The sequence below is a fragment of the Telopea speciosissima genome, chromosome 1 (assembly GCF_018873765.1).
Source record: "Telopea speciosissima isolate NSW1024214 ecotype Mountain lineage chromosome 1, Tspe_v1, whole genome shotgun sequence".
NCBI lineage: Eukaryota > Viridiplantae > Streptophyta > Magnoliopsida > Proteales > Proteaceae > Telopea > Telopea speciosissima.
In genome coordinates this window covers 33498690-33523216 of record NC_057916.1, presented here as the reverse complement: position 1 = coordinate 33523216, position 24527 = coordinate 33498690, and the positions used below count along the sequence as shown (strand labels likewise).

General features: G+C 39.6%; 1 protein-coding gene and 1 non-coding gene across 2 annotated transcripts; one reads left to right on the top strand and one right to left on the bottom strand.

The window, feature by feature from the left end:
* Nucleotides 1-72: 72 nt before the first annotated feature.
* LOC122643084 (ADP-ribosylation factor-like protein 5) lies at nt 73-11592 on the bottom strand. The gene is made up of 3 exons (XM_043836722.1): nt 11575-11592; nt 11071-11292; nt 73-453 (listed from the first exon to the last, which is right to left on the bottom strand). The coding sequence occupies exons 2-3, from the start codon at nt 11260-11262 to the stop codon at nt 94-96; spliced, it is 552 nt and encodes a 183-aa protein (XP_043692657.1). The 5' UTR covers nt 11263-11292; nt 11575-11592; the 3' UTR covers nt 73-93.
* Nucleotides 11593-12458: 866 nt separating this feature from the next.
* LOC122649308 lies at nt 12459-12560 on the top strand. The gene has a single exon (XR_006331268.1). It is a non-coding gene; the product is annotated as a U6 spliceosomal RNA (small nuclear RNA).
* Nucleotides 12561-24527: the final 11967 nt, after the last annotated feature.

Here is a 24527-nt window from a genome sequence, read left to right as displayed (position 1 = left end):
ATCGAAAGCTCGTATGAAATCGGACATAAAATAAGCTCGTCTCGTTCCACAGTGCCCATGATTTACACCAAGGTTCACAAGCCCTGAGTTATATTAACTTGTAGCCTTGCCGGTCACATGCTGGGCTATCCACCCCAAACCATCATATAACCCTTCTCCCGTGAGGGCACTGCAAGCTTGGATGTGCCAATCATGATTCTTAATGCTGTGAAGTGAGAGGGCATCTGTGATCTCAGCTGGGGACATGGCATCCTTGAGATCTTGCTTGTTTGCAAAGACAAGAATAACTGAATGTTCAAGATCTTCGTGTTGGAGCAACCGAAAGAGTTCATCCTTCATAATATTGATCCTTGCACGGTCAGTGCTGTCTATCACCGCGATGACTGCATGAGTCCCACGATAGTATGTTGCCCATGATGTCCTCAGCCGCTCTTGCCCACCAAGATCCCACACCTGATAAAGCAAAATTTGTGAAGCACATTAACCAAAGAAGCTAGCTCAATAACATGAACAACAAAGCTCAGTGGATCAAGAAGCTAGACCATAAACCTAAAATTCAACCAGAAGGTATTGCAACATAAATATTATCATTCACGTGATGGATGGAAAACAAAAATATGCTCAATGTAAAAGCAAACATAAAACACAAGGCATTGAACTAGGAGCAGAGAAGCACCCAAGACAAAAGCAAAGTACTCAGATGGCCATCACATGGAAGATGACAATGAGCCGGCTTTAGAAACCACAAAAGCTGTAGAATTTGGGACGATGTCCAGCTGATTAACAGAGAATGCCCAGCAGAGAGACAGAAATGGTAAAAATCTAAAGAACCAAACCCACCCCCACCCCCCCAAAAAAAAAAAAAAATGCAAGTCAGTCTTGGGTTGAGCCCATAACCATCACATTGGCATGAGGCAATCCATACGCTGCAAGATAAAGAGACCAAGATAGAAAACAAAGGAGTCAGGGTTCCTCTAATGGTTGCTTCTGATCAATTAAACAGAAATAACATGACCGTAAACTTGAGCTGGTCTCAAGTCTTAACCATTTCCTAGACATCTGTATTAATCAATAATCCATATCTATACAATGTAGGAAACCTAAGCAAAACTATTCCTTTTCTTTTTCTTTTTTTTTTGGTGGGGGGGGGGGGAGGGGGTGATGAAGCTGCAGGAGTTGATTTAAATCTAATAAAAGACTCTGACCACATTATCCCAGGTATAGGTGTGATTTGGTGAAAATAAGTCAACTACAATCCTCAGGCAGACATACAAAACGTACCAAGGCAGGAGAAGATGATGAAGGCAAAGTACAAGGAAGAAATATAACAAGAAGCATTTTCATAGACAAGCGATGAGAAACGATTGACAGTTTGATATCTAACTCAATCTCCACCATAGGCTAGAGAAACAATTCTCTACTTCATGAATTTCAGAGGGAATGTGATGCAGGCAGGGAGTACCTCACTTTTTTTTTTTTTTTGGTAAATGAATATATTACCGAACCCCAAGGGGGGGCAGGGAAAAGAGAGCCAATGTACAAGAAGAAAAAGAAAAAGGGGGAAAAAAGGGGGGGGGGGGGGGGGAGGGGGAAAGCGCGACCAACCAGCCTACGCAAAGGAGGTAGGCCACAAGAGGGCAATATCAAGGACCCAATAAGACAAAATGTGCCTATTCCTAAGGGTGTCCATGGAATGTCTTTGCCAGATACAGCTGAGCTTGGAAGACACATCGAAGGAGATGGCTTTCCAAATCACGTCAAAGGATCTAGATTTGGAAGTCCATCTTCTGAGGTTTCTTTCCAACCAGATATGGTGAATGCGCTAAAAACAAGCTTCCCAATTGTCACAGATGGAGTTCCCCGAAAAAGTCTTGAGCAACCAAAGCCATTCACGGTCAAAGCTCCGGGCCCTTCTGCTACGCGGCCAAATAGATGACATGGCCTTATTCCAAATGGTGGAGGTAAAGGGGAATTCAAAGAAGAGGTGAGGGGTGTCTTCTTGGTCAATCCAGCAAAGGTTACAAGAGGGGGGAGCGGGGATGGTACGGTGGATGAGGAAGGCTTCGGTAGGCAGGCAAAGTCTGAGGGCTCTCTAAACAGTGAGACTGTGGTGGGGGATGTGGCCTGTGAACCAGACTAATTTTTGCCAGGGGACAGAAGGGCTTGGGTCTCTGGAAAGGTTCCAAGCAGAAGAAGAGGTGAAGATACCATTGGGAGAGGGAAGCCAGATAACCTTGTCTGCATGATGTAAAGTGGTGGACTGTAAGAGGGGGGGGGGGAGTTGCCCAGATCTGGGAGATGATGGCAGGGTTGAGAGATGGAGGCGGAGACCAAGAGCCAGAGGAGATGAGGGCGGAGACAGGGGCATCCTTTGGGAGCCCAGAGGAGTAGATGGCTCTGGGGCCAAGCACATTATAGAGGATCCCAAGAGGGTGCCATGGGTCGAGCCAGAGGGAGGTGGAGGTGCCATCAGCGATGGAAGAGGAGATTCCATGGAGAGCAAGGGGGAGAAGAGAGAGAATCTTATGCCAGATCCAAGAGGAGTCAACAGGGATTTTGACGGTCCATATGGAGTCAGATTTAAGGAGGTGAGGTTGGACCCAGGTGACCTAGATTGAGTCCTAGTGGGAAGAAATTTTCCAGAGGAGTTTAAGAATGCCCGCCGAGTTAGAGTCCCGAATGCGGCGGATACACAGACCACCCTCGGATTTAGGGAGGCAGATAGACTTCCAGCTGGCAAGGTGAAGAAAGAAGAAGAAGAAGAAGGCCAGTCCAGCCCAGTTCATGGGCTTAGTATTATTTATTATTTTATTTTAGGAAAAATTTCACGTACCTCCCCTGAGGTTTGCCTTAATTATACTTTCACCCGTGAGATTTGGAAATTTTCACATACCTCCCCTGCTTTCCAAACTAATTAACAAAAACACCCAGTCCATTAACTGTACACGCTAAACGTAAAAATTGTGTTTTAATTGACTGAAATGCCCTCATCTTCCCCAAATCGTTTAGGGTTTGACAAAAAAAAAAAGGAAAAAGAAACTAAGAATAACCAAGGGGGAAAAAGGTGGCCAAACACCGCAGGTCAGAGAAAACATGCTCAAGCTTACATGGTTTTATTTTTCAAATGGTACATCTTTTCTGCGTCCTCAAATTTCTTGAGCTTCTTATAGTACAGAGCATAGGCTTGATAAAATAGGGCCAGCTTTGTTCCAATCCGGTTCGCCTCCATCGTCTTCAAAAGTGCCCTAGGATCATCCACTAAATCCGCAATAAAAGTATAGGAATTTCGATTAACTAATAGGACAGAAGAGGCAAAAATCTCTCAAAAAAAAAAAGCTCGAGGAACTCTGGCATGTAGATGGTTACTTTCAGTTACCAGTTGTATCCAAACATGAAGATATCGTCAAGAAATTTTCAGAGGAGAACAACCAAAGGCCTAGAGCTTTATTCCTTACCGTCCAAGCTAATGAAGCTGCGCAGAGTGGTAGAAGACGCCTAAGACAGAGGAAAGGGACTGGAATTTTCTCTCTGAAATCAAATTTGATCGAGGGATCAGGTGGGTATGTGTTGAAGATGTTTGACTGATGTAGTACTTCAGAACAAATACAACCAATCTTTGCTGTATCTTCACCTGGAAGAAAATCTAGAATTCGAATCTAAAGCTCAATCCAGAGCATCTGCATCTAGCCCAAACAGTGGAGATTCTGAATGTGTGGTGTAAATGGATATGAGCTCCAATTCTCCATCAAGAAATAGCCATCAATCTATTTTGATGAAAATGAAACCTTCCCTTTACGTTTTTTGTTTTCTTTAATCTTCTAACTCCTCAAATTTATGACTCAAACAAAACCCTCAATGGCTTCTACGGTATGCGTAAAATACAGTCCCTCTTCTTTTAGGTTTTGGAGGGAAGTTGTAGAAACTGTTGTCTTGAAGTTTCAGAATTTGGGGAAAATCGTTAATGTTTATGGGTCTTTAAGGAAAAAGGGTTCGGATATCTATGCGCTGCATTTGGATGAATCTCTTTTCATGCCGTTGAACTTAAGATAAAATCGACATAAACAACTCACCCTGGATATCTGTATCATAATCATTGGAGAGTGCAAGAGAGGAGGAAGCCATGAGATGATTTTTTTTTTTCTCTCTACAGAGAGAGAAACAGAGAAAGGACTTGCGGTGAAAAAATGAGGGTGTTGGGAAGAAAGGAATTGAATTTTTCACACGAGGGGCCATGCCGGTTTCTAGGGTTTAAATTGCCCTGCAGAATTGTGGATGATCGTGGGTGCAGGGGAAGGAGAGGAGGACATTAATGTCATTTTACCCCATCAAGGGTATATTGGTCATAACAGGACTTCAAAAACCTACCGTTAGCAACTATCGTGTACAATTAACAGACTGGGTTTTTTTGTTAATTAGTTTGGAAAGAAGGGGTGGTACGTGAGATTTTCCAAACCTCACGGGTAAAAGTGTAATTAAGCAAACCTCAGGGGAGGTACGTGAAATTTTCCCTTTATTTTAAGTTGCTTATTCAATTTTAAAGTCTCACCTTTGCATGAGCTCTTTCCTTGTAAAGTTTGGTTTCCTATTTGAGTTATGTTTGCTATTAATAAATAGGATTTACATTCCTAATGTACATTCCTAATCACATTAGGACTATGTTATTAGTTTGTCTATAAACAAAAGCTTGTAAGGGCCTTGCTCACAATTTTATGAATACAGATTTCTCTGTCTTCTTCAATTGAGCTGTATTGAGATTCAGTGAAGGATGGGAAACCCCTTGGTTCAGTGGGATTCTGCTCCAAGTTATTGGTGGGAGGCCATTAGCTACTTTATCCTCTATACACTCTGTTTTCCCTTCAAGTAAGTACTTTTTCTGAATGCTATTGTTCAATTTTGATGGATATAGAGATTTATAGGCGTTATGCTGTTGTTATTACTGACTGAGCAAAAGGAACCACCAGAAAAACCTGCCGGCAGCCCTGTTTTGGGCATGTTTTTGCTGATATCGATAATGGTGACCGAGAGAGATCTGGCCAGCAGATCATCCCTGTCTTTTGGGGTATTCAAGGCCTTCCTAACAGAGGCCTTTGACCAGGGTTTGGTATTGATCAGATACACTGATCTGGCTATCCAAGAAATATCCTGATTATGCTCTGTTTTTTATCCAGATCTGAGAATTAATTTTTTATACTGAATCTGACCATTGGATCTGGTTCCTATTTTGAGACGTGGAAGAATCATGGCGCAACGGTAAGGTTGCTCCATTGTGACCAAGTGGTCACAGGTTTGAGTCAGCAATCAGCCTCTCTGCAAAGTAGGGATAAGGCTGCGTACATTATGACCCTCCCCAACCCCACAGTGGCGGGAGCCTCGTGCACTGGGTACGTCCTTTGAAGAACCATTCAAAACTGACCTTCGACCAGACTTTGAGATCGATCAGAGTCCCTAATTTCCTGCAATTAAATTTCTCCTATTCTTGGGTTTTGAGTTTCATATTTGATTATTCATGATTGTGATTAATCCAACCATTAGATCACTGCTCTATTCTGGGGATCACCTATTCTAACTGTTTGTGAGTGTTAATTAAAGTTTGACCTTCATCAAAGAGGGTTGACTTTTACCGTATTGTTGACTTTTCTGATTTGGGTTTACATGGGATCTTGTTAAGAGGGGTGGTTCATCCTACCTACCCCCACCAGAATGACTAGATCTCTGCGAATTGACACCATCCTAACCAACTTTTCAAGCCCAAAATATTTTCAAAAGAGCAGTTCAATCAGGCAATATTCACTACCTTACCTGGTCAGCACAGTCGTCCACCCACTACAGCTTAAAGACCAGTCAGTAACTGACAAAACTGAGTCTGCTCTCAACAATAAAAATGAAGTTCTCAGGGGATTTTGTGGCTTTCATGGAATTTCTCAACCTATGTTCAATTTTGATATTGATGTGACCTCAATAATATATATCACAGAAAAAGCTTGTACTACTTTGGAAGGTTATACAACTATCAATTCATGAGCACATTTCACAGAAGCAGTCTTTCCCAACCCATTTCTGTTAGGCCTGATCCCAATAAGGAAAGGTGTAATTTCTAACAAAGTTTTTGTTTTGTTGATTCCTAGATGTAGTGCTTGTTCCCCCACACCTCCTATTAGTACTATTGAAATAGGATTGACCTGTAATACATAACTTTTAGGTACAATTTTTTGTTCAATACTAGTAGTGGTGGAGGGCCAGTTAAGGAGAAGGGTAATGTAGTCCTAGATTGGTGGAAGACCAACTAGGAGCCAGTAAATCAGGATCTATTATGAACAGGTGAATCGGCTAGGTCAAAAATAGGTTTTTGTTGAAATTAAGGTTAGGGTTTGATGTATGGGTTATGTCAAGTTGAGGTAGGGGAGTCTATCAGTGAAGGTCCTGAGATGTTTTGATGGAGTTAGGTATGTAAACTTGAATGGACAGCAAGGTTATGGTTAGGGTTTTTGAAAAGAGGAAAAGATGGAGTTTTAGGGTTTATGATAGACAGATGAGGGAGTAACTTGGATCGAATTTTCCTTACGGTGAGAAGAGAGTTCGATCCAAAAAAAAAAAAAAGAAGAATTTTGTTGGCTGGTTTGGTCTGGGCAGAATTTAGGTATTGGGAAAAGTAAAAACAAAAAGGGGGAACGTTAGGGTTTGGTGGTTTAGAGGATTAGAAGAAGAAAGGTTAGGGTTGGGATGAATCAAACTCACTGTTGTTGCAGAATTTCCTTGGCAGCAGCTTGTTTGATTGAGAAACTTAGAATAAAAATTGAATCTTTAACTAGAACTTGAAGGAGATCTTCAAAGGACTTGAAGGAGAGGTTCAAAAGAACCACCCAGGCTTCACACCACAAAGTGTTGATTGGATCAAACACCAATCCCACCAACGAACCACCCGAACTTCCCACAGTAAGGTGTCAATTGGATCAAACACCAATCCCACCAACCTTGAGCAAACACAAGACAAAAATCTTCAATGGAGAAGAAGCGCAGCAAAAGCTTTTCATTAATATCAAAATTCGTGTTCAATACTTGCCCCCTTACAACCTTATATTAAAGACTGAAAATAGACTCCTACACTAAAAAGGAAAGGCCTAACCCAATCCTTAACCTATTAGGTAAAGTAAATAGACTCAAAACAGAGTCCTAATCCAGCCCCACTAAACACTTAAAAGAAAACTAATAAAATGACTTAAATTGAACCATTGGTTGAACTGGTTCAATTTATGAACAAAAACAACAAAATAAAACGAAGTATGAAACTAAAAATGGCCTATTACATAGAAAATCCATGGGATCAAAGGCCCAACATGTATATAACCTAACCCTAGACTTATTCCCATCAAAATAAGCCTCTTTTGGTGATGTATCTGCATCAACTCTCCCCATCTTGAAAAAATTTGTCCTCAAATTTTGCAATAATGAGGGGGAAACAACACGTGGGTTGCTGACTTGACCGTTCCCAAACAGAATTCTAATTACTCGTAGACTTTAGGAATGTAGCCTTCAAGGGGTGGAGTTTTATCTTCAAAGAACCATGGTGGCAAAACAATATGTGCCAGACCCCTGAATCAATATTAACTGTGAATGTTGTGTTCATAGAGTCTTCAACATTGGTAACCTTCTCATCTAAAACTAAGTATGGAACTAAAACAACTAATCCCGTATGCAACCTAATTACCCATATTTTAGGCCCATAAAAGTGACCAATTACATAGAAAATCCATGGGATAAAAGCCCAACATGTATATAACCTAACCCTAGACTTATTCCCATCAAAATAAGCCTCTTTTGGTGATGTATCTGCATTAATTCTCCCTGTGTTGAGGAAAACTTGCCCACGAGTTTTGTAGAACATTAGAAATAAAAGCACACAAATGGGGGCTATTGGCTCCTTGTCTGCAACCTAAAGAAAATCCAAAATATGAATTTTTGGGGTTGCATCCATGTTTGGGAAATCATGGGGAAAAACAAACTCAAGGTGAGGAATGATTTTCACTTCACCGGCTTCCGTCGTTACTTGCTCCACAATCTTCTTGTCTTTCTCTACCATTATTGACTGCCCTTTGAGGATGCATCACTGGTGTTGCTTCTTTTGGCTTTGAGAAAACTTCATCAACTAATCCATGAAGAATGAATGTCTGGTGCATATGAAAAGGCTGTAGGGTGCTTAAGTTTCCGTCACAATCAACGATGCCTATTTGTTCTTCTAACCATTCTCGACCCAATTTAATATTGTGTTACATAGAATCAAACCCTTCACAATATGCACCGTCACAATACTGAGAAACGAAGAATTCAACGAATACAATCCTCAGAGTGTAATGATCTGGTCGGTCTTTGAGAGCATCTCAACCACAAATCGTGAAACAATTGTTGCTTTGCCTTTCACTAATAAATAGAGCAGCAAGTTTTCCGTTGGGCAAGTGCACTCTAGACTTGAACACAAAGGAATCCATGGCTATGTTTATATTTAAGAGGGATCTTAAGGGTAGGCCGCAGAAGGATAAGATGGGTAATAGAAATTAAGAACTAGGGATCTACTTGGGACAAAATAACATTAAAAGAGATGAGGCGATAAGAGAGATAGGGTATTATGGGAAACAGGAAAATAAAAAAAAAGGAAACATAAAGGAATCGTGAGAGGGAGGGATATACTCGGAAGAAGAACAATAAAATTTGAAAAGGACTAACATGGGGACAGGGATACTACGGAAAACAAAACAAATATAGGTCTAACGGAAAGGGAGAAGTGAAAAGGGTAGGGAGCAAGATTGGAAAATGTGGGGAAGAGTGGGGAGAAAAAGAACTTATCTCGCTGGTGATGTTTGGGTAGTCTTCGACAAAGACATGGAACCAGAGGTGAGGAAGGACCTTACGACAGAGGAGGGGACAATGCTTCACGACTTCAACGGAGGCTTTGACACGAAGGAGGGAACAGATGTTAACGAAAAGAGAGAACTACTGTTCATCTACCTCTGTCCAACGGTAACGAAAACAGAAGATTGCAGCCTGCTGTGTGGTGTTTGTTCTTCGAATCAAGAGATCCCAAACACAACGAACCGATGGAAGATTCGAGCTATGATGATGGCCTTCCAAAACCAGGTATGAGTTCTGCTTCTTGCCCTCCCCCCCCCCCCCCCTTCTTTTTTTTGTTGCTGTCTCTTGCTCTCTCTTCTCTTCTCACCTCTTTTTTTTTTTTTTGGGTTGTTGCTGGCAGCACCCTAAAGGGGTTCAATCGAGGTTTCAGAGGACAAATAGGGAGCGGTGGGGTTTTTCCTGTGGAAATCAAAGGGAATACTAGGACAATCGAAAGGGAGTTTAAATTCTGGTATGGAGAAGGATTTGGGTTGGTGTTTCACAATGGGGGAAAGGGGGAAAAGAAAGATGGGGTGAGGGTAGTGCTGGAATCGAAGGAGGGGTGGGGAGATGGAGGGTGATAACGCAGGTTTTTTTTTATTACTGGTATCAGCAGAACAGTAACAGGAAAGGGGGAATAGGGAAGAAGGAGAATGAGATCAGAGAGATTGAAAGGGAGGGAGATGGGGATCTTCAGCTCTGATACCAAATTGGTTGAAGGCCGGTTAAGGAAAAGGGGAAATCTGAGAAGAAATCAGAGTTGAAGGGGAGAGAGGAATGCAAAAGAAGATGGGAGGGGGGAGAAGAAGCTCGTACACGCACACCAAGCCACGCAGGCTTTAATCAAACATAATTCATTCCATTCTCAAAACTCTGATTTTTTTATCGGTACCAGCATACATATAAATAAGAAAATAAAACCTATATGTATCCTAAAACAAAAATAGAAACATATCCAACTAGGAAACTACCAAGTTACCGTCCGATGTATCCTACGCAAAAATAAAAGATAATATTTTCCCAAATAAATAAACTTCCTAATATCGTACTAGACTCCAAAAACTCAAACTGGAACCAATTCATCTCCATCTGGATACCCAAATGGGTTTGGGTCGGTCGAAGGTAGTGTACCTACATCAAGTAGAACCAACAATTGAAGCATCTACGGCCGCATCACTTGGGGATACACGCCAAAAGGAATTGTCCTATTTTGAAACTTCACCTTTAACAAGTATAAGTTTAGTTTAATAATATTTTTTTCATTCTATCCTGAATCATACGCCTTTTCTCATAAGACTAAAAGAGTAGGAATTTCTAAAATTCCAAGAACAGGCTCCCCACGAGTCTCTGTAATCTCATGAAACAGAAAAGGTCGTAGCAAAATCACGAGATTGTGAGTGATCTAAGAGATAGGACAAGTGGACCTGTCAACCAAACATTGGTGGATGTGGCTACATCACTAGCTTGATGAAAGTTGGCAATTTTATTGGAGAGAGAATTTCAATTTTAAATATAATGAGAAAATTTTACAAGCCACCAGTTCTCATGTAACTTAAGGATTAAGCATTTGACTTTAATTTCCTTGTTCCTAATGTTAAACATAAAGGATTAAGCATTTGACCTGATTTTCCTTTTTCCTAATGTTAAACATAAAAATTAAGCATTGACTTGATTTTCCTTTTTTTCTAATGTTAAACATAACCACTTCAACCACCACACCCACGCCCACCCCTCACCCCCCCAAAAAAAAAAAAAAAAAAAAAAAACACACACAGACACACACACAGCTTAATAATAATAATAACAATAACAATGACCATGTCCCTCCTCTTCTGTTACTAATATTTGCAGTTGTTCACAAAGTTACCCTCTTTTAACAATTTTTGGATGCTTGCTCCTTAGTAATCATGATAAAAATATACATAGAGTTTGTGTTCAAATCAATAATAACAATAGATCATCTCAAAACACCAACTTCAAAATGCAAACAAGTACCAGCATGGCACCATTCAATCCATTATGAAAGCTCATTTTCCAAAAAGAAAATGCAAGAAACTAGAGCTGCATCATATTTGGTTCTCCACAATCTCAAAATAAGTACCCACAAAGAACTGATAAAGAAAATCACATCCACTCCCAAAAAAACTAAATAAATAAACTAGCAAGCAAAGAATTAATAAAGCTAACCTCGAACCGAATGTTTTTGTACACAAGCTCTTCGACATTACTCCCAACAGTCGGATGAGTAGTGACAACATCACCGAGGTGCAATTTATAAAGTGTCGTTGTCTTTCCAGCGTTATCTAATCCAACGACCACTATCTTGTACTCCTTCGCCGGAAACAACATGAACCAAAATCTTGACATAAACGCTCCCATCTTGTATACAAACAGAGGTCGAACTTAAATCTAAGGCAAAGAACCAAGAAATCTCATAAAAAAAACTAATTGAGGGGAAAGGGCAAAAAGACCAACCAAACGCCATAAAGCACACAAATCTTCAGATACAAAAAGAAGTGGCTAAAATTGCTTATTATTAGTTTAGATCAGCCCAAATTTCAGATCGAAATCGAATGAATATATCATGTTACCAGAGAACCGGAAGAGATATAAGAGAAAAAGTGCTCTAGTTCAACAAGAAAACAACTTCAAATCCGCATAAAAGAAAAGTGGCCGAGGAAGAAAACAAACCTAACCAAATCGGAAGGCAAGAAAGCAGGTGATTAAATCTCAAGTCCTCGATTTTGCTTCAAAGGGCGAACCAGAGAGAGATATCGATTGTTGTCTCTGGTTTTTGGAGTTCCGAGGAAATGAAACCAGAGAGCCCTATATCGTGCAAAAGAACTCTCCCAAATGCGACTGCGTACAAACATCAAACATGTTGTTTGTGGAGAGTTATAAAACGAAGAAATGTGAATAATTCTGTCGGCGCAACGCTGGCATCTATCATGGGACCCATCCCAGCTGAGTAAGAACCTCGTCATCCACAAAGGTAATTGTGGTGAAAACTGAGACCCAATTTTGTCAACGAATTTTTTCTATGGACTGAGTTTTCCGGCATCATATCGGCTTATCGGTATCAGTCGGATCTGTTATCAATACTGAGCCGATACATATAAAAGGCTGATATGATAAAATAAAATAAAAAAGTTGGGTTTTATTTTCTACCAAATAATGATTCGGACCGATTGAAAGTGACTGCTACAATGCCTAATACCGTGATTTAAGTCAATGTTGTGAAGAGAGCCTTTTAATCCATTGGTTCTAATGGTTGATGGGATCAAGGGCATTTTGGACTTTATACAATAAGAGACGAAGGGAATAATGAAACTCCAATGACTAGGTTCTTTACATCTATGATATAAAAAATCTGTAAAGGATGGGAGAGAGATAGGCTCAGACTGGACACAGTGCCGACGTGCCAACCTTTACCCTTAATTGTGTATGGGCAAAAGTTCTTCAAGACTATTGTCCCAATAATTAAGCTTATCAGGAAGGATCATCAATATTTAGTCCTCCGCTAGGATAATGTGATAATTATGAGAATTGGATAAATAGAACATATTAAATTTTAAGTCTTTTTGGAGATATCCAATAAAATTGGAACGATATAGAAAAGACTAGCATAACCCTGCACAAAGATGACACGTACAAATTGAGAAATGATCCAAATTCTATCGGAGAGCCCTTTTTGCAGCACTATATGCTATAAGTCATGCTTAATGCCATTGTTCTTTTCAAAAACCACTCTAGAATAATGTATAATTTGTTCATGGTTTCAGTCATTTTCATCTTTATATCCTTGTGGCATAAAGCTTATTACGCCCATGATTTTAAAAGTTTCACCGTTCTATTCGGATCAAAATCAACTGTGACCGTTTCAATCAATTCTGGAAAATCCCTGCTTATTCTAACATTATTTAGGTCAATTCTAATCAATTCTAACTGATTAGATTAGAATCGGCATCCATTTTTTTTAAACCATTCTTTTGTGCCAGCTTTGTGCTTTCTGTAAGTCATGAATAATTTTGTGACTTCTAGTCATGGTTTCAGCTTTCAATATGCCACCGTTGCACAACAGCTCCTTTTGACATAAATCAAAGCCTGTTGAAAAAATATATATTTTTGGCGAAGGGGGGATGTTATGTACAATAAAATGAGAAATAAGTTGTGGGAAAGGGTAGAAAGGTCATTTTCATAGGGGTAGTGAGAGAGATAGACACAAGCTGGGCACAACACCAACACTTTACCCATAAGTTTCGTGCTACCACTTTGAACCACAACGATTTAAACCAGTGTATTGGTAAGAAAATTTTGTTTCTAAGTTTATCTCAAGGAATGGTTACTTCAAATAAATTTGACAAATGAGAACCAACCAAGTAAGGAGCTTTCATATACTTAGTAAGTCACAGATTGGTTTTCTAGATGATTAAATCAAGAAATTCTGCCATCCACCACAGCCCCAGCCCAAGCCCAAGCCCATTCGTCTTCCTCTTCCTCTTTGTATCTAATTCATTTGCGGGGGCTAACTTTTTACATCTTCACCAATAAAAAACTCCTTGTTTGTTAGAGCCATAATACACTAAAAATGTTTCAAACATTAAAAATGATAATTTATAATTCATATTGATTAAAACTGAAGATAGTTCTGACACATAACGACACTGTCAAGACATTTAATGATATTGCCGCTCATGTGGAACTAGAAGCGGAGCGCCTAGAGGCGACCCAATCACATGCCCTTGTCACCCAAGCGGGGTAGAGCAAGAATGGGTCTAAGCGCAAGAGACAAAGGACCACTAGGAATCAGGATCAAGCTCAGAAAGCTGCACCAACTAGGCATAAAACCACCAAGCGCCGATGTGGTAAGCGAAGTGGAAAGAAAGATATCACCAAGGTCAAGTGTTATAACTGTCAGAAGATGGGGCACTTCGCTCGTGATTGCACTGAAGCGAAGCAGGTATCATTTTTGCCTCTCTCTCCTTGTACTTTTGTATGTACACACACACGTTTTGGTTGTCCAAACCCAATCTAATTGAATTGTGGATATAGGTGCAACAAGACACAGCGCGAGATCGAAGAGGGTTCGTAGATTATAGAAAGATTCTAGATGGCGCCCAAAGTATATACATGGGGAATGGCACTAGTGAAGCAGTTTGAGGAGTTGGTACCTACCAGCTCACATCATGAAGTAGCAAGATGCGCCTAGTGCTAACAAAAATAATTTAAAAAAAAAAAAATAGAATTTTATTTGATTTCTTATTCGATTTGGTTCAGTTGGGTTTAAACTAACAGATTCAATCCTAAAACTGAAACAAACCAAACAAAAAATATTTGAAATGAGAGTCAAGTTACAAACGAACCCTGTTTTAATTGTGGAATGTGTTCATTCATCGGTTGAGAAGGAAGAATTCCTTTTCCATTATTGGTGAAGTGATCCCATGATTAGACTCTTTGGTCATCATCACACCCCCACCACCCCTATTACGAAGGAAAACTCAGTTTTCTTACTTTATAAAAGAAAACCGCTTCGAGCATCTACCTTGAAGGGTTTGGATCCAATCGAAAAACGCAATCGGGTCATCAAGAGATGACCTAATGTTCTCCTCTTCTTACTTTGGTTAGTGGCTCAAGATCCTGTAGAACAAATTTTGTAGACCACTAGGTTCTTATTAGTCCATGTAGTGGAAGTGTGGGTCCCACTAAGAAAATTGTAAGATCCACAACGTTTCATATTTCTACTTCAGATAGAACAAGGAGAAAGTTTTCATTCACCGTCAATGAAGGAAAAATACACCCATTTAGGGTCCTATATGCTATGCCCGCTACAGTTTTGAAGTTGATAATACCCTTTCATGGACCCAATAATATAAACCCATCCCAAAGGTCAAAAGAAATTGATCCAATCCCAGTCGAAGACTGTATAGCCCAAAAGTAGTGCGAGGCCCATTCCTGGCTAGTGCTGGGCCTGGACTAACCGATATCGAGTAGCCCAAAATCCAAGTTAATGCACAAGTTAGCCAAATTAAACCCTTTTGAAAGTTTGAGAAGCTATGTGTTTGCAATCATCCTAAAGCTGGAAACTTGTCAGTACTCAGAAGGAGCACTTGGGGTAGAGTCTTTTGCTTAGATGAGTATAAAGGTTTCTTGATAACTAACACAATAATTGAATTGGTGGGCCAATTCTAAACTTGATCAGACCTGACCTGGTCCAACTTCAGTTCATTTGATAGCTTTGGCAACCTGTATAGCCCTGATTGAGGGCTTTGGGCCCATTCTGTCAAGACCCAATTACAGGGTTCCCTGACAGATTAAGGGCCCTCTGCATTGCTGATAACATGCAAAGTATTCCAAAGAACACAAAAGTGAGTACAGTAGAGAAGGTGTTGAACTCCTTTCACTACATACCCATTTGGAAGAAGCACCAAAAACTGCAAAAGTAAGTCCTGCTTCACAGTGTAATTTAGAGCCTGGCCCTGGCCCAGGCCCAGCTTTTAACCCGACGGGCTCCATTATGGACCATGATTAAGATTAGTTTCTGAAAGTGAACCCACAGTGAAAGGCTTAGCTACGAATCTAAGGTCATTATTACTCCCCCTTCAGTATTTCTGACTCCCTTTCAAACGCAATGACAATGAAAACTTCCTCCTTCACTATGGCTTAAGGAAAACTCGGTGTAACACCCTTCACGTAACTTGTATGGGTCGTAGGAAACTAATGGAAATTGGACCAATGGACCAACCGGTCGGCCACAATACGATTAGTGAAAACAATGCATCATTGTTACGAAATTTGTTTGACTGCAGACTTAAGATAATAATGAAAAATGCCTAGTTTTTGACAAATCAAGGTCCCCATAGCTCATAGGTACAACTAATTAACACCAATACTTAAGCTGGTTTGCTTCCTTATAAACAAATTAAAAATAAACAAATAGCTAGAACTTGATTAATTTAGTTCATTAAGAAATCTCAAAAATAGAAGATTGCGTCATTTGGTACTATCAAGATAAATAAAATAGATAAAACTCTGAGTTAGACATGTAGATAAAGCCAAGCCATTCATATATGATATAGCTAAGATAAGCATTTAAGGCCATGTCCCTCTCAACTCTATATTCTTTGCTTACCTCAACAGAAAAAAGCTAGTTAACATCCAATAAGTTATACGCCTCCTCCTTATGTCAGAGATACAGAGAGATTTATATATATATATATATATAGAGAGAGAGAGAGAGAGAGCATGTGAGGTGGGCATCCTTCGATAGATGAGAAAGCCCAAGACCCACTACTTTTGGCAGCTTGGCTACACTTCCCCAAGCAATTCCTGAACTCCTTTCCACTGTCTCCCACATTCAAAGTCTGCACTGAAAGACCGTTGAGTAACGCTTTTACCATCACGTTTTGTCTTCATTACCCTCGTAATCTCTCTCATGGGATAGAGGTCCTACCCAGTCCCTCACCCCACCCCCCCCCCCCTAATCTATTAATCCCTCACTTACTACTCACTATGGTTGGCAATAATGTTTGTTTTGGAACTTACAGAAAAAGAAAGAATTTCCAAGTCAAGAAGTAGAGGCAAGAAAACATGCCATTTAGGCTTAGATCTCTGAGTTTTGGGATTGTTTTTTTGGGTTGATGTTCTCTGTGCCGAAGCACAGTCTGTGTCTAAACGCATGGGCGTATCATTCCCGGGGGGGGGAAGGTGATCATCCTACACTCCTTGACCTTTTTTTTTTTTTTTCAAACTGAACTGTAAGTAAGTGAACCACTGTGGTGTCTAAAGACCATGAACAGCTTAGGTGATCGGTTGTGAATTAACCCAATTCAATCTGGTTTCACTGTCAACACCAATATGATATCTGCGTTTAGCGAGGTTCATTGAACCCACACAAAGACCATAACTCCATATATATAAGGGATTGGGATAGGGATTTGGAAAAAGAAAATGAAAAGAGATGGAAAAGGTAATTTAAGGGTATTTTTCACATGGGGATCTACATATAATATAGTCACATCCGATGGCACAGCAGAGGTCAAGTGACACACATGGCACACATGGCCTTTGTTGTATCGCCGGATATGCACATCGCTCCGCCAATACTGTAGAGAATTTTAATACGTTGTTAGTACAGCCCTGGCTTTTTAAATTATGAACTTAAAATATATGCAAAGAGTCACTTTTATTAAGTTTGATGGTGATGGATACAATGTTCCCCAAGTGGTCCAACTGTTAACTCCTCCACCCCCCCACCCTCAAGGAGTGGAATCAAAATCTCATATCTTCATGATTGATTCTGCATTCCCAAAATCTAATTGTCCAATAAACAGCTTGATGGAATAAAATATATGAAGTGGGGTCTTAAGACCACTGTATTTGAGAGTATAAAGAAACTAACAAAACTCACACAACTCCCTATGAAATTGCTATAAATTTATAATGGGTTTATCTATAGAAACAGTTTTTTTATAATCTTTTGAAGGTGTAAGAGAATGTGAATTCCAGTTAAGTAATTAAGGAATGTGGGCAGAAGAAGAGGGTCGGTGAGAGAACATGGGAATTGAGGTTGGAAACTGTGTATGTATTTCTCTTGTCTTCTCTCTGTTTTAATTTCTTTCTACATTCACTTAACCAAGCCAACAAGATTCTTTGGCTAGACTTTGGACCCATTTGTATAGTTTTACCAGATGCAGCAAAGCAGATTGGGATGAGATCTTTCTTTTCTGATCTCCTTTTAAATTTCCTTTTTTGAAACTAAAGGAGTTGAGTGACTCCATGTGAATTAACTGAGAGTGAAGGTGCTAAAGGATCTGTATTCTTTTCTTTTCTCTCTTATTATTACAACAAGACAGGACTTAACAGGGATAGAAGAAGAACACCCACATGGAGTAGCAGAAGACTTTTAAGTTTTATCTTAAAAGCCAGCCCATCTCTCCACCCTCCACAGTCCAAACTCCACATGATCTATCTGCCAGAAAACCCTTTAGGACCTATAGGCTAATAGTGAGAGAGAAGGGTCCACCCTACCTCTCATTCTCATGGACTCCTTGCAATTTTAGGACCCAAAATGTAAAAAGTGTATAAGAAAATCCCAAAACCTATTAATGGAAGTCATTGTTTAAAACCCTAGCTAGGTTTCAGTACTTGTTATTGGGAAATAAAAATTGAACTCTGTGGTAATCCAAGAAAAAAGATTCTTTTATTTCTAGGGCAATTTGGTCATTTTGTTTATATATCACACTTTACTAAGAAAGTACCAAACACAAAGAACACAATTTCCATGTACTTGGAATAGGGAATTGAAATCTGATTATGGAAATGGAGAAAGTGGAGACCAAGATAGACTTGACCATAACCAACCCAGATTAGTGTGTCCAGCAGCCAAGAGAAGGGGCACTAGTAACGAAGCTTTTTGTTCATAACTAATTAATTGTACCGTTACGTGAAAGGAGTAATCTTACCGTTAGTTAAGAGCAATTAAGAGGTGGGAGAGACTAGAGAGGGGGCAAAGGCAAGGGGAAACCCAAAATTAGTGAATTAATGAGGGAAAAGGCTCTTCTTTCTTTATCTTAGTGATTAGAAACCCCAAAAGATTATGTTGGAGGCTTGGTTCTGGCCAATAATAAGTATCATGCAATTCGAGGAAATTGATGTTTACCACTAACCACTTTCCCTGCTTTATATTATACATTATCAAATGGCTTGCATTTAGGTATAGCAAAAAATTTGTCTACACTGGCTCATTTGGAGACGTTTTTCAAGTGAATCACATATTTGGATATCAAGGGAATGGTCTGGATTGAGACGTGTCAAGTTTTAATAAATACTCTCGTGTATGTTCATGCATCCATATATTTGTTGGTTGTGTTTTTTTTTTTAATAAATTGTGACCCTTCTTCACATGTCTTAAAATTTTAAATCTTTTATGAGAGAAAGAACCCATGTGCATTGTATTGTCCTTGCACCCAAACACAGGGGTGGGCAAAATGACTACTACGCCCTCATGAAAAGGTGGAATTTCTTGGGGGCACAATAGTCATTTTGCCTGCTCTTGTATCTGGGAGCAAGGACAGTGTACCGCATGCACCCAGGTAGCGTTATCTTTTCCATTTTTTTTATCTAGAAAAAAAATTTCAGGATGTATAAGCCAAGTACCTCGAAAATTATCAGAAGAAAACAAGGCTAAATTAGTAAAACAAGCACTAGGCCACAAAAAAGGCTGGCCATGCACCTATCCAAACACTCTAATATTGATTTTAGATGTTTCTACTTAATAATCCAAGTAAATTGAGATCCTTTTATCTTTGATTTTTAAAATTTTAATTCTTGTAAGTATTCACATCTTGATATACATAAAGAAACACTTTTTTTTAGGGACTTGATTTCTAGCATGGATGTTAAAGAAGGTCGAATTTCCTTAGAAGGTACTTAGATCTGCGGTGAAATAGGTTTAGATCAGCCTGAAATTTTGTGAACAAATTTTATGGAGAGGGTAATTGGAAAACCAAAGCAATGACATTCTAATAGTGATTGGAGTACCAATAAGTGTGAATGAAAATACAAAAGAGAGTATAGCATTAGATGATAGGGTGAATGATTGAATATAACACTGAAATTTGACATGTGACATTTTTGAACTTTTCGTCAAAATTTTATGTCAGATCTACCACATCTCTATTTTGTATGGCAATGTAAAGAGTGTTTTTTTTTTTTTTTTTTGGGGGGGGGGGGGGAGAATTGGTGTGTGGTTTGTGTGATTACACTTTCATAAAAAAATAATAATAATAAAGATATTTTTTTTCATTTAATTACGTGTAGTAATGGCCATGTGGGAAAAGCTTTTAAATTTTTTAAGAAAGAGAATGCCACCCGATCGCACATCACACACCACCTCTGCAACCAGACATAGGGGTGTGCAAAATGACTACCACACCTCTGATCATTTTCATATTTTTAGAGGATGCGACGATCATTACGTGTGACCCTGTGTCTTGATGCAAGGGTGACGTCTTTCTCCCTAGCTAACTTTTTTAAGGGATGATTTGAAGTCAATTTGCAACTCACTTGAGCACCTTTATGTAGTATTTTTCTATAGTATGGGACCATTTGATAGAAACCCATCAAAAGGATTTTTCTTTTGTTTGGAGCATCAAAAAGATTTTGTTAATATTGTAAAGTGATTAAGGATTAAAAAAACCAACTAAGATAGCTATAGATCGAGTTTTTATTTTTAAGGATCAAAATGGCTTGGTTCAAATCTGGTTAGGTCACCAATATGTGGGCCTCTTTATCATGCGTCCGAAAATTGGATGAGCTGGGAGATGCAAATAACATGTGGGTGAAGCCACGGTTGTAGGGATACCCTCATTATTCCCTAACATCTATCCTACTGCAGTTACGCTCATCCGTGAAGAGACAACCATGGCTTGAGGAAAACTAGCCCTGTCTATTTATGCATAAAATCTACAAATATGTCAATCTAAGGCTGTGTTTGATATGCATTTTACCACCCAAAAAAAAAATGAAGAACACATTCTAAAATTAAAAAATATATATATATTTGGTATAAATTTCTATTCTCAAATCCTAGACTGGGTCCAAGGATGAGGCTCATTTCAATGTTAATGGATGTTTCTGAAAATAAGCATCGATTGTCGACTTGTTGGAGTTTCCCAAGTTGAAGAGTATATCATTAAGGGGGGTTGAGGTCGTTTACATCTCTCTCTCTCTCTCTCTCTCTCTCTCTCTCTCTCTTTTGTTTGAATATACACCAACTAGTCTTTTATAATAACTGCAAGCTTCTTTTGTGTTTTGTTCTTTATTTTCAAGATTTGGTAAAAGTCTATGATGTGTTCGATGAAATGCTTATGTATTTTGAAATAAATTAAGAATACATTTTAACCATACATGTATCCAAACAATGTTCGTATTCTCAATTAAGAATGCATTCTGCGTTTAAGAATGAGAATACACATTTTCAGAATAAAAATGCATAACAAACATAACCTAAACTTGTATTGAGAAAGTCAAATTAAAATTTTTTTAGTCAATCATATCTAACTGTCCAATATGACTTTAACTACAACTAAAAGGTTGTGGGAGTGGGAGGAGGAGGGTACAAGGGAGGGGTGACTTATGGCAAAAAAGTTTAAGTAGAATTGATCCTGTGACCTCCTATGGACAAGCACTATACTGGCAAGCTATTATGACACAGGAAGCTGTTATGATACCATATTATGATTTGGAGAAGACAAGAAGAAAGGTTGAGAGACAAGGAGAAGAAGGACACAAGGATTTACTTGGTTCGGTGGTGAATCGCCTACGGCCAAGGATTCTCTACTTGAGAGAAGAATGTATTCACTTACCTTTCTTCACTTCTCCTTACAATATTTAAATCCATTCTTTCCATAACCGATGGATTTATTTTAGGAATAGGATTTGAATGAAATCCTTGATTTGGTGAGAATAAAATTTTTGATTGTAGAGCTGATAATTAGGGGGAGACATAGGAGACATATCTGCTCTCTTTCCTTGGTATTTTGAATTATTTCCATTTAGGAAATTGGCATGTGTTTTGTGTGTAAGCTAAGCATTGGGAGAGGATAAGCCCTGAGTCAACACTGGCTCATTTTGAATCGTGGTTCCTCTTTGTACCACGGTTCCATGGTCTTGATGACCATGGACCGATTTGAAATCTTCTTGTGTCATAACACTCCCCCTCAAGCTCATGGGGTTGGAGACCACTTTGAGATTGCTTATGATGGCCGCAAACCGTTGAGAGGATAGAGGTTTGGTAAACACATCAGCCAGTTGATCTTTGGTGGATATGTACCGGACAGTTAGATCTCTTTTAGCAACTTTGTCTCGAACAAAGTGAAAATCAATTTCCACATGCTTTGTCCTTGCATGAAAGACCGGGTTGGCAGTTAGATAAGTTGCCCCGATGTTGTCACACCATAGAGTAGGGGTATGTGGTAAATACACTTGCAGTTCTTTGAGTAACGATTGGAGCCATGTTACTTCTGCAGTGGCATTTGCTAGTGCCTTGTATTCAGCCTCCGTACTGGATCTTGCAACTGTTGATTGTTTCTTGGAGCTCCAAGAGATGATGTTGTTACCAAGGAATATTGCATATCCACCAGTTGATTTTCTGTCATCTAGACTCCCTGCCCAATCAGCGTCAGAAAATGCTGATAGTTCAATCTTTGCATTTCTGTGAATTTTAATTCCATGGGAAATTGTTGATTTGAGATATCTCAAAATCCGCTTGACAGCCATCCAATGTGTTGTGCTGGGGTTATGCATGTATTGACAAACCCTGTTGACAGCATATTGAATATCTGGTCTTGTGAGAGTGGCATATTGTAGTGCTCCCACTACACTTCTATATTGTGTAGGATCCGACATTGGTTCTCCACCATATTGACTAAGAATGGTTGAAGTGGCTGCTGGTGTAGAAACAAACTTACAGTCTAACATCTTTGTACGGTGGAGAAGGTTGTAAATGTATTGCTCTTGACACAAGACTATTCCATCAGTCATCCATTCAACGTTGATTCCCAAAAAGTAATTGAGTCTCCCCAAGTCTTTGATTGCAAAAGCCATACCGACTTTGTGCAGAAATTGTTGGAGAAAGTCATCACTTGTCCCAGTGAGGATGATGCCATCCACATAAACCAAGAGATATATGATTCCCATTGGCTGTATTGAGATGAAGAGAGAGGTGTCTGTTTTTGAAGCTCGGAATCCATTTTCCAAAAGAAAGGAACTTAGCTTGTCAAACCATGTTCTCGGGGCTTGTTTCAAGCCATACAAGGACTTGTGCAGTTTGCAGACATGGGTTGGATAAGAGGGGTCAATAAAACCGGGCGGCTGCTTCATATATACATCCTCTTTTAGATCACCATGCAAAAAGGCATTTTGCACATCTAGTTGCCTTATTGGCCATCCCTTGGAAGTAGCGATGGCAAGGACCAACCAAATTGTTGTTGGTTTGATGACAGGACTAAATGATTCATTGTAGTCAATCCCCTCTTGTTGATTATATCCTTTTGCTACCAAATGGGCCTTGTACCTGTCAAGTGACCCATCGGCCTTTCTTTTTGTGCGAAAAACCCATTTGCAACTGACCACATTCATATCACTGCGAGGGGGCACAAGCATTCAAGTTCCATTGTGCATTAACGCATTAAATTCATTGGCCATAGCTTCACGCCAGTGTGGGATCTTATTGGCAGCCCCAAAGCTGGTTGGTTCAAGATGTGGATCTGCAGAACTTTGAGTTGCAAAGAAAACCTTTAGTCTAATGGTGCCATCTTTGGTTCGAGTTACCATTGGGTGTTGAGGTGCAGGGAGCGGTGCTTGCCCAGTAGGTATGTGGTGAGAAACTTGATTTTCTGTAGGTGGGGATGGGGGTGGTAGCTCAACATATAGATCAATGGATGGTGTAGAGGTTGGAGTGGAGGTAGGGGATTGAGCTGGAGATGGTGGTATAACCGATGAAGGTGTGGAACCAGAAGGGTATTGGTTGGATGGTTGATGTTGAGGCATCCATTGTATGATGGGAGGGGGTCCCAAAATGGATGGGGTGGTTGTTGTTGGAGGTGAATGTAGAGAACTTTCAAATGGGAACTTGGTTTCATCAAACACAACATGACGAGAGATGAGAGACTGGTTTCTCCTTTGATCATAGCAAATATAACCGCGATGGCGATTGTTGTAGCCAAGGAAAACATGCATAACAAACCTAGACTCCAATTTGTTGTGGTTGTAAGGCCTTAATAGCGGGTAACAACCACACCCAAATGTTCTCATGGTATCATATTGAGGATGGATTCCATGCAATTGGAATAAGGGTGACTAATTTTTCAAAACGGGTGTTGGCATTTTGTTTATGAGAAAGATTGTAGTAGAGAATGCATAGGGCCAAAAATGTCGTGGAACTGAACTATGTGCCATTAGGGATAGACCCGTCTCTACAATATGTCTATGCCTTCTTTCCACGACCCCATTTTGTTCATGGGTGTGAGGGCATGAAAGCCGATGCTCTATTTCCATTTCAGTTAGGTATTTGGATATTGACCGGAATTCATAGCCCCAATCACTGTAAAATCTTTTTTTTTTCAGTTAAACATGGTCTCCACTAGAGTTTTGAATTTCTGAAAAACAATTAGAGCTTCAGATTTCAAAGTAAGTGGATATAACCAAATGTATTTACTAAAATTATCAACAAAGCTAATATAATATCGATGCCCCTCTAATGAAGTAATTGGTGAATGCCCCCACAAATCCGAGTAAATTAATTCAAGTGGTGCAGTAGAAACTGTAGGGGATGGGGAAAAAGGCAGTTTATGACTTTTGCCCTATTGACAAGCATCGCAAATCACATGATCCGTATCAGAAGTAATAGGTAGTTGAAATTTATTTAAAACATAACGAACAATCCTAAGAGCTGGATGACCCATTCTATGGTGCCATTGATTTATTGACGCCCGTTCTCCAAGATGTGCAGACGGTCCTTTATTTTGTGCATTTTTATTCAAAACTATTTGGTAAAGGCCATCCCTAGTTTGGCCCTGCAGCAGACATTTTCCTGTTCGCCGATCCTTCACATACACACAAGATGGGTGAAATTCAAATAGAAC